Here is an 11,941-nt window from a genome sequence, read left to right as displayed (position 1 = left end):
AATCGAATAACAAAAAGGCATACTTGTCAATGTCACAGTAATATAGTTTAAAAACAACCTTTTTAATGGCATCATTATAGAAAAATCCAGAAATTTACTAACTTGTGACTGCAAGTGTGTGTGCCTACATCCAATTTTTTGTATAGAGGATTATTTCAGATCCTCTTCAACAATTGTTTTTTCTAAGAAAAATGAAAAATACGTCACCACAGTAAATGACAAAAGAAAATAACCAAATCTCGAATGAGGCACTATAACGAAACTTTTATGCAGTATAAGGGAGCAATACATTGCAAACTGCCAGGATGGTGTTGCCTTTTGTAAAGTTAAGGTATCACCACCACCTTGCATTGCAATAAAATAACCCAGATCATCCATCATAAAAATCAAAGAACATCAGAACTTTTCCAGAACAAAAACGTGCTCCTGACTAACATTGTAAAGAGATGGGACATGTATTTACAAGTGCCCAACCTAGGGATGTCCTCTGATCTACACAAGCATGACATCAACCCTCTCTCAATTGTCTTTCCTGCCACCTTCCAGATTCTGTTCCCACCAAAAAAAACTCCAGCCTCTTGAGGCATTATACATTGCAAATTAAAACGGGGAATGAATTTGTTGTAAAGAAACTGGAATTGTTACCTACCATCATCAACAGAGACCCAAGAAACAAAGCAATGCCAACTATTACAATAGAAAATAGGTCGGTGGCCTCTGGCAGCCATACCAAAATCACCTCTGCCTCCCTGAAAGCCCCTACCTCATGAAAAATGGTAATCAGAATGTGTGAAGCGCATCAAGAATAACTGTGTAAGCCAGATAATTTTCATATAAACTTCACTAATCTACATCTTAACATCACTTTCTCTGTAACTATGTGGTGTGCATTTGAAGTGCCGAATTCTTTTGCGAGCTACTTATAAAACTGCATTGACATGTATCAGTACAGATTTTACACCCATTCCAGCTACTGTGATTTCTGATATTTTTCAAAATTGTGAAATTGTGAACTTTTCCCAGTGCACTGTAACTAAAGGTATACAATAATTTTACATGGTACATGTATTAATTATGTATAGTACGAGGTGTGATAATAAAGTGTCGGGACTGTTGCTATAGTAAAAGAGCTAAATTACACAGAATGAGGCCACTAGCCACAGATTGACCATGAACCCCACTATGTGTGTACACAAAGTTTTTAGCATCCTAGCTCACTTCCGCTCTTTACAGCAGTGCTTGGAGGGAGTGTGTGTAGTGTGTGGTCGTCGCATTGAATATGATGGAGAAAATTGAGTAGAAATTCTGCATCAAAGTTTGCCAAAAGCTTGGTGATACCTGTTCACAGACCTATGCAAAGTTGTAAAAAGTGTATGGAGAGGAGTGTATGAGCTGCACACGAGTGTACGAGTGTTTCAGACGTTTTCATGATGGCCGACAAAATGTCGATATGTAGTAATGAACATTCTGGGAGACCCGCAACCAGTAGAACTGAGAAAAACACTGTTTTCTTCGACTACAAGGAATTGTTCATCATGAGTATGCTCCACCTGGTCAGACAGTAAACAATGAGTACCATTGTGTTGTGTTGCGGCATTTGTAGCATGCTATTCGTCAGAAAAGGCCAGAATTGCATGCATCTGGTGAGTGGCAAATGCACCATGACAACACACCTGCCCATTGAGACCAGCTTGTGCAGCAGTTTTTGGCCAAGCACGACATCCCCCAAGTCCAACAGCACCGCATACCCCAGATATCTTGCCCCTTGCGACTTTTTCCTCTTTCCAAAAATCAGATCCCACTTGAAAGGAAGGAGATTTCAGGACATCGAGAAGATCCAAGTGAATGCGGCAAGGCAGCTGTTGATTATCCCAGAAAATGAGTTTCAGGAATACTTCCATCAGTGGAAACAGCTCTGGATAAAGTGTGTGGCTTCCGAAGGGGACTACTTCGAAGGAAATGCTAAAATGGTATGTGTTGTAGTTTTTTTTTATAGCACCAGTCCTGGTACTTTATGATCACACCTCGTATATGTAATGATTATGTCTGTCTTGTTTGTCTTTTGTTTATAAACTTTTTTATGTCTAATTTTCCAGTAAAGAACTACTGTATAATATATACTGTATATTTCTTTCCCAAATCAGTTCCTTACCTTTCCTGTTAATATTTCAAAATTTAGTTAAATAAAATTGGGGAGGGGTAGAGAAAGACTTGAGTACTTACATTAGATTAAGTCCATGAAAGTTACTAATAAATCTTGCTCATTTAATGCCCATGAAAGTTAGTTACTACAAAATCTTGCTCATTTAATGAAATTTTGAGAAATAATGGCTTCTGTTGGAATAGTATGTTCATACCATTAAAAATTAATACAATCCAGATAATGAAAAACATTGTTTTAGTACTTAAATTTACCTTAAATATCCTTTATTTTCCCTCTCAACTCAGATAAATTCTCTGAGGATATAACAGCTAAGCGAGATGTAAAAATCCAGCTAGACTGCATTAAAATATGGCCTTTAAGGTAAATGTTTCATAAAACCTCACTGATAAATCCTTGGGCCACTTAAAACATGCTTCCAGGGTAAAATACAGATACTGAATTATGAGTATAAAATAAGGAGAGTTATGCAACTTCAAGAAATATGGAATCAAGCATATAAGACAGCAATAAAGATATGGAAATGCAAAGACTACCAAATGCACCACCAATCTCAGTGCTATAAAATAACAGAACCATGATTTTAAGGACAACTAATTTAAACTATGCAATAACAAATAAATTATGAAACATACAATTAGCACAAATAATACAACTAGGTGAAACTAGTATCAAATGAAGAAATTAACATGAAATGATAACAAAAAATACTCTAAAGAACAATGCCTTCAAGGTAATGGAGATGCCAATTAAGGATATAAAATTACAAGTAAAAAAACTGAATGTAAGACTGAAGGAATGTAAATGGTGCATAACAAAAGTTCTCTCTGTTTAAAACAATTTCCAAACATCTTACAAGTAATTATGTAAACTACTACAGGGGAAGAATACATGAAAAAATATGCCTAACAGTAATACAACTGTTACTAGTGAGAAAGATTACCAGTACTCTCAGGTACCATATGAAAAGTAAATTTTTGACATGTCAAAAGGAGTAATAAAAATCTGTAACAGCTTTAAGGAAGGTTACTAGGATCATTGCTAAACAGTTCTGACAGTGTTGTCAAACAAATTTTCATACTATATAAAGTATTGTAATGGTCTTGGATTACATGAAGCTTACATTACTTCCTGATCACATGTTGGAATGTAATGGGGTATAAACATGTGTTCATATTTATTAGATCAAAACAATGTATGGCAATAAAAAAAAATCAAAGATTTTTAGCAGATTGGGAAATGGCACCTAAAATTCTGTTAAATATTTGTACCTCTTGCAGCTTGAAGTACAGTACAAGGATTAATTACAATGTAATAAGAAAAACTGTCTGATAAAGTATAGCAAATAATCAACCCTGTCATATGTCTCCACCAAGTATTAAGCAACTGCTTCAGCATTACTCCATGAACAAAGACATAACTAGTCAGTTCAGAAAGCATTGTCATTTATTACCTAGCGCAGTCACAACAAAATATATGTACAAGACACAATATGTGTAAGTAAAATGTGTATAAAATTTACAGCTTCTAAACATAAAATTAATAACAATGAAAGAAAGCGCCACTAAAGAGTGATACAATAATAAGTAATTAAAATCATAAATATAGAAAGTACATAAAAGTGACAAATAATTACTCTCTCAAACTTGACAACATACTTTTTCTCATAAAGTATTGTAAAGTAAATTTAATAATTATCTATGAAATGGGGAAGGGCTGCTGTTGAATTCTTTGAAAGAAGAGTTTGGGTATTACCAAAGAAAATTTTTTTTTGTCCATACAGCTGCATGAAAGTAAAAGGTAATGATCACAATCTTCCTGTATACAGAAAAGAAAATGCTTTGAAGATTATTTAGTTTAAATGTACCCTGAAAAGAAACTGTCAATCTCACACCACTCTTTCACTTCTACAAAGAGCACACATACAGAAAAGGAACAGTAAGCAAATTAATCACAATAAGTTAAGACAAGACCAACTGTTATATGGATAAATGCCATGTAGAGTATTAGAATACCTTGAGATATTAAGAAACCCTATTACATAATTCTGCTTACAGTGCATACCAAACAACATTCTATCTGATGTCCTATATTAGCAAGGAACAGTGTTCCTATGACTTTTGTGAAAAGAATACACCACACTAGTGAGGCAAAAACTGAGTGGAAGAAAGTGCATTCAAAGTTTCACATTAACCCTTAACCACTTGGATTGATGGACCTTTACAGTGCATCTGGGCAATTTTAAACCACACTAATTATGGTGAAACTGTTTTTATATCATTCCTATTCAATCACATGAAATAGAAAATATGTTGTCAATATATGCTGTTCCCCAAAGTTGCTAAGTATTTAATCATTACACTATTGCATATTATCAACATAATCAAGGCTTAAACAATAAACATTTATTTTAAAGACTGAAGTGATATTTTCATTTTTTTTATATGACGGCATGCTTTTAACCACTTTTGTGCAATGCTCATTGAAATAACAGGCAATTTCTGGATTCTCTTTCCTTTCACAGATTAATGCATGACAGTCTGAAAGTTGAATTATTTGATGTCTACTATATATTTCGCAAATGTTCATAAAATGAAAATAAGTTTCATCTGTATAAAAATATCAAATGGCTGTAAAAAATATCCTTTTTTTAGGCATGCTAGTAAATTAAGAATGAAGATCTCAAAATGATTAGAAGCTCCAAAATAAACATGGCCGGAACTTGTGGTTCCCTCAGTGGGAAATTTGCAATCTTCACCATCCACTATAAAGTAGCCAGATGTTGCAGGCACCCAATGTTTTCATAACATTCCTAATGACTGCAACTATTAGATACAACAGTTTACATAAAAGGACACTGTAGTACAGAGTAAGCATTCAGAAGGTTGCAAAAATTTCCCTGTACACACATTCTTCACTTTGATATAAACTTAGTAAATGAAAAGGAATCCTTTCATCATTCTTCAAAAGAAAAGAAAACTGTAAATTAAAAGGAATCCTTTCATCAATCTTCTAAAGAAAAGAAAGTAATGTACACTAAAATAAATGTTACATATGGTATTTAAACAGCTTCCCTCATTTGTACCTTGACAACACTTCAATCTGGAACTTCAATAATTTAATAACAAATTCAATTTGTTGTAATTAAGATCAAATGTAGAAATGAGAAACTGGCTTTGCCTTTAAGACTGTTCAATGAAATCTTGTATAGTATATACTGTACTGTACCTCTCAAATCTAACAGCTCTTCTTTCAAAACACCTACACAGCTGGTCCACATTTTCTACCACAAATAAAAAGCTATACTAGGTATGGTTCACACTGAGAATGATTTATGGTTGCTAGATACCACAATTTATGGTTGCAAGATACCACGAGCAATAAGGGAGTCTTGAAGCATATTGTACAACTGAAGTTGCTGCTCAGGTTTCAACATATACACCTGTAATATAGAAAAAAAACATTTAAATTTATGTATTATATTCCACTCAATGCAAAAAAATTAAAGTACAAACACATTAAAAATTATTCCTTACTGTTTCCAATCCCACTAACACTATATCTGTGAAATTTCAATCCATTCCCTTCAATGACAGAAGTGTAACTTATACAGTACTATATCATTTGAGCTATGAGGACATTTCTTTCACTATCATCTACTGTTATCACAAAATAAAGGCGACAATTATTATTATTATTTATATTATCATTATTATTATTACTGTACTAGTAGTTTACCAAACCAGTGAGTTAACATTCTTAAATTTTTTATTTTAATACTTTGGTAAAACTGCTATGCACTAAATGCTGTTCGTGTGTCATGTTTCGTAATACTTGACATTTACATTACTAAATTTTGTACTTAAGGGGAGCGTTTGATAAAATCGTTTTTCGCTAATAACTCCGTGTTTTTAATGAATCAGTTTCAAATTTTGTGCCTGGATTTATTTTTGTATAGTGTAACCATAATTTTCGTCTTCCGCCCCCATTAGCTGGTAACCCCACCCCCAAAAATTTTTCAAAATGCATCTCCTCCATAACTTCTGCAAACTAAGAGCTCAAATTTACGTGGTAGACAGATATTATATATTAGAACAAAGTAAGAGACATTTTTTTTTTCAATTTTTTTTTTTTTTTTAATGAATATTTTTCGTTTTTTTGAAAAAACTTCGATTGATTTTTTGGAAAAAAATTCCCCAAAAATTTTCGAGGAACAAAATGAAAAAACTCTCTTTTGTTCGTAGACAATTTATTTAGCTTTCATTTGCTTTTTGTTTCATTGAGATCGTGCATTCGTTATGGAGGAGATGCAGTTTGAATGTCGATAACTTTAGTTTTGAGATATCGGCCTTCAAAGTTTTATAACGATATGAGGAGCGTTTGATAAAATCGTTTTTCGCTAATAACTCCCGTGTTTTTTAATGAATCAGTTTCAAATTTTGTGCCTGGGTTTATTTTTGTATAGGGCAAGGGACTGTAACCATAATTTTCGTCTTCCGCCCCCCATTAGCTGGTAACCCCACCCCCCAAAAATTTTTCAAAATGCATCTCCTCCATAACTTTTGCAAACTAAGAGCTCAAATTTACGTGGTAGACAGATATTATATATTAGAACAAAGTAAAGGAGCGTTTTTTTCAATTTTTTTTTTTTTTTTTTAATATTTTTCGTTTTTGAAAAAACTAAGATTGATTTTTGGAAAAAATTCCCCAAAAATTTTCGAGGGACAAAATGAAAAAAACTCTCTATTTGTTTGTAGACAATTTATCTAGCTTTCGTTTGCTTTTTGTTTCATTGAGATCGGTGCATTCGTTATGGAGGAGATGCAGTTTGAATGTCAATAACTTTAGTTTTGAGATATACGATATTTTTGCTTCTCTGTGTATTTATTTGCTTGCTGTTACACAGTTTGATGTTTTTATGACATATTTGAAAAGCCAAAATATATAACAATAGACTTGCAAAGTAATATAACATTAAATGAAACTAGATGAAGCGAGTGTCAAAACACGACTCAGGTTGTTCAGCGCGGCGTTTTACTTAGTCAAGCTCTGAGCTGCTACTGACTGACTGTCTGACGTCACTGCCTGCCCTGCGGATTCCTGGCTTTCGCTGATGCGTACTAGGACCACAGGTTGCCATATAACGCATTTAGATATTATTATTTCATAGCTAAAAGGAAATTACTACCGATATACTGACATTATCATTACATTATACGAAAAATGTAATTTTTTCTATGATAGGGTTACTGTTTTTATTTATAACTCCTAAACTATGGCGAATTTTTTAATAAAACTTTCTGAGAAGATAGTCAGGATATGTATGATGCCATATATAAAATATCTCAGAAAATTTTGATTTTTCGATTTTTTCGTCAAACGCTCCCCTTAACAATTAGGTTTTTAAATGATGAACGGCAGTTTTTCTTATTAACCACTTTTTTTTTTTTTTTTTTTTTGTCTGAAAGACACTTCTTTTGATGGCTATCTTGTTTATGAGAAATTTTGAAGATTTATTAATGATATTCTTATTTCTGTTTTGATAACCAGTCAACTTGATCAGTCATAGTTCCAAAAAACAGATTCAACATGAATCGAGGTTACATCAAGCATTTTATTTTTATAAGGCCCTACTTCCTTATAAATTATTATAAATTATGCAACTGAATCATTTGCAGGGAGGGTGAGCCTTTAGGAATTTCCATTTCCATAGAGTGGTTACCAATATTTATATTAAATGTTACTGTCCTGGACATGAGTTAATAAAATTGTCCAAGTAATTTTCCATGCCTACCATGAAGCTACATTTAAAGGATGGATGAATCCCTCTCTACAGGCAGCCCTGTGGCTTAGACCTAGATACAGTATATGTAATGATATGCTTGAGGGTTGCCAAGTCTGGTGAGATCAGACTCAACAGCCTTAGGAGCTTGACCACTTTCTAAGAATGACCAAAAAATATCTGACTTCAACTAAAATTCTGACAGGACGAGGAAAAAAAATCAGAGATGGTAAAAAGTAAGAAAGTCTAGCGGTGAAAAACTAATATTAGTACTATAAGTGATGGCATATATGACCCAACTTACTTCCCAAATTATAGCTCCTGGGTCTTATATGTAAAACTGAGGTATCTGGTAGGCTGATGTTTGCAAATACCTGTAACCTAATATTACTTAGTCAAGCATCACCATTATAAGAGTACAATTGTTATTATTACTATTTTCTGGCTACTTTAACTGGAAATTTAATTGTAATAAAATTACACTGGGAATTAAGAGTTACTGAAGACATAAAATAATAGGTATGCTTGTTACTATACTTGGTCAGTGCATCTCTGTGGATGGAACCTATTACAAAAAATCCATTCTGGTAGTTTATGTTGGTTACAATAAGGCATATGACAGTGTCCATACAATAAGGCATATGACAGTGTCCAAAGACAAATAATATGGTTCCTGTTAAATTTGTAAACATAACTGATTGCATCCATGAACAAAGCAGATGCATGATTGCATCCATGAACAAAGCAGATGCAAAGTTAACTTACAGTAATAGGGAAGTGCAACATGGAAATATCTGTCCTTCTCATGGATTTTATAATGAAAAAAGTGGTTGAAGATGGGAGAGAAGGTACAGATTGGTGTAAGATTTGAAAGTTGACTGGTGTAAGATTAGAAAGTTGACTGACTTAGAAAATAAAAATTGTAATGTCTGCATGGGCAAATGGCAAAATTTTGATAAGGCTTGCTTAATAGACAGGGGACTTCAGATAAACAAATAAAACAGAAATAATGAAAGTATTCACAAGGATGAAATAACACTAGATGGAGAAAGGAATAAGACAGAGTCTTCCACATTTAGGAACAATGAAATTCAATTCAGGCTCTCTTGAGTTCCAACACTGTATAGTGAAAAAAAGGCAAATCAAACAATGTGAAGGCTGAGTAAGCTGAGTAAGGTTTGAAAGTCAACTAGACTAAAATTGCATATGAAAGTAAGAATATAAACTATTCTAGCATTATCTCTATTTCTAAATGTACATGAATCATAGTATGGCAATGAAACCATATCTAAAATATTTCAGAAGAAGAATATTACAAGGGGAGATTGGAGCCAGCTTGGACATGTACTTTGCACCAACAGCGGGGGATCAGCACCTGACAGTCAGTTGGGTTCCTGTGAGCACCCAAAGAGTTGGAAGACCCAGACATGCTTGGATGAGAACTATAAGTTGGGAAGCCAGACATACTTGGATGAGAACTATAAGATGGGAAGCTTGAGATGAGTGGTAAAATTGCACATAGGCACTTGTGTTGTATAAGGTAATGATAATGATAATGATTAATTGTCTGCATTAAGCAGTATGAGACCTACTCTCCTCGGGGCCTGCTGTAACAGCAAAGCTTATATAGAGTTTGTTACAAAAGGATTATAGGCTAGTTGAACAATCACCAGCTACTTCTCACTTACCACCTCATTGTACATTATGACATTAGTCTTTCAGTTTATTCTATCTCTTGCAAGTTGACATTCTAAAAAGGGACACATCAAAACAGCCATAAAAGACACAAACTTGCCCTCTTTGTATATACTTTGAAGCTTTGAACTCTATATAAAAACAATCTACAGGGATGCATACAAGGTTTGTAGCTTTTATCTCTTCTCCCACATACATCCAAGTATCTGATTTTAGCAGTCTGGGGATTGTAACCTTGAAATCTCCCAAACCTAAATTGAAATTAACCACTATAAGTTATAGGTTTGTTATTAAACAAATATAATTTACAAAGTTAATTACAACTTCTTAAAAACAAATCCTTCTTTCTGTCCCACATTCATTTTCAAAGGCTTACAACATGAAGAAAAGGCTGGGTTGTCAGCTGTGACAAAACAGACCTAGAAGTGCATGCACACTGTTCATGCTATTAGAGATTGGTGCTCTTCTTCCTTCAAAGAAGGTTCTGGGCAAACAAAATGCCACTGTAAACATGGGTTTATATTGAAATATAAATTTCACTATGGTTTTTAGAAAAAACTAATATTTTTATACTGTGGGGTCTTATTTTGCTATATGTTCTATTGCATGATTGTTATGAAACCTGGGCTGGTGTATAAGTTCTGTTGCTGGAAAGATGGCTGTATTTATATTTATGGCATAAGTAATTTGACTGGCTTTGATGAGAAGTGATGGTGAATGATTATTTCTGAAAGAATTATCCTTTGATTAAATAATTTTCTGCATATGAGTTTTGTATCTTTGCTGTATTCCAAATAGTTACTAGATTAAAATGCCTCAGTGTATATTCTACCATCTGTATTGGTATTTGATATTGTTATTTGAACTGGAAGTATCCAAGGCTCATAATCTATTTTTTTTTTATAGCAAACTATGACAACCAAAGTGCTTTATTTAAAATTACTCACCCTACACCTTTCTGGAAAATCCTGTAGCTTTCCAGAATTTCTCTTCTTAGCAGGCATGAGCAATCCTCAAAAAATAATAAATTCTACACTGCTCTTCTAACTCTCAACCTTTAAAACCTAGGATCTGGCAAAATCAGGAGACAGACAAATATGTGTGCTTATAAAATTTTAAATTTGTTTAAAACTAAATTGTTCCTACCTTTTGCAGTAGCTTCTGAGGAGACGTTTCAGAAACAAATGAAATTATGTAAACATTTACAAATGTTGCCATTAAAAATTGACAGTCAAAGCGATCCATAACTCCACCATGTCCTGGGATCACATCACCAAAGTCCTGCAAAAAATAAAAACAATGAGATGACCTATCATATGTAACATCCAATAAAGTGCATTATTGTTATAAAAGGAAATGCTATTGTAAAGAAAAGAATTTTAGTACATTTCATCATATACTGTCTTATACAATGTGCAGTACAGTTTAACTCTTCTTATAACTTTCATAGTAATCCCTAACCCTAATGAGTACGCTAACCTTACACAACCTACCATAAGATGAAGCACTCTGTGATGATACAGAATTTGGTTTGGGGCTGATTATACCACTGGCTATATATTCAAGGAATTCTTATTTAACTTCAAATTAGATGTACTTATATACTACAGCTATGAGAAATCATCAACCAACAGTGAATTAATATACTTAACTCATAGTGCTGGCTAGAAAGGTTTATTCTTCATGAAAAATTAGATGTAACTTAACCTATTGTCATCTGTTAAAAATTAAGTAACTTGGTAAACTTACAACACAAGATTCTGACAAAATTTCAGTCAAGAACTTATTTATTTAGGGCTTCACAGAACCAATTGTGACACTGCAGATGGAAGAGCTATGCAAGTCCCAATATCTAAGGTCAATGACCACACCATGTTTTGACAGTTGTATGGGAGTAACAGGGGTGGCACAATAAGATACCCAACCTTTAAACTCAACCTGCATATCCTGCTTATTTTGCAAAACCTTCTCAGGATACAGGCAGTGGTTTCAGTCTGCTGAAACACCTAAGGGTTGGAAGGGGCACAAGATTACTTGCACCAAGAGAAATAACTGTTGCATACAACTACAATGACAACTTTATAGTATGATGGCTGTGAATGGTCTCTGTGGTAGACCAGCAACATAAAAAGTCTATCCTGAATTTTGTTCTGGGAAGAAGCAACATATTCACAAATGGCTTTTGTGGGGGAACCAAGTTTTCCCTTCATATGGCAATTCCATCCATGGGTATTCTGAGTCTAAGGGCATCAGGGAGACACCACTTGCTTTAATCCTTATCAACCTTGAACACAAAAATGACA

The 11,941-nt window shown here is 33.7% G+C and overlaps 1 protein-coding gene across 1 annotated transcript in view; it reads right to left on the bottom strand.

Annotated features, from left to right (window-relative positions):
* Window positions 1–1,929: 1,929 nt before the first annotated feature.
* Cds (CDP-diacylglycerol synthase) overlaps window positions 1,930–11,941 on the bottom strand; it is a 60,576-nt gene continuing 50,564 nt past the window's right edge. The window contains exons 8-9 of the mRNA XM_067116656.1: window positions 10,785–10,919; window positions 1,930–5,603 (exon numbers count right to left, since the gene is read on the bottom strand). Coding sequence (XP_066972757.1) covers window positions 5,517–5,603; window positions 10,785–10,919 — 222 coding nt within the window. The 3' untranslated portion in view covers window positions 1,930–5,516. The remainder of the gene's footprint in view (window positions 5,604–10,784; window positions 10,920–11,941) is intronic.

This window comes from Macrobrachium rosenbergii, chromosome 14, assembly GCF_040412425.1.
Source record: "Macrobrachium rosenbergii isolate ZJJX-2024 chromosome 14, ASM4041242v1, whole genome shotgun sequence".
Taxonomy (NCBI): domain Eukaryota; kingdom Metazoa; phylum Arthropoda; class Malacostraca; order Decapoda; family Palaemonidae; genus Macrobrachium; species Macrobrachium rosenbergii.
This window is presented reverse-complemented; position numbering and strand designations above follow the sequence as displayed.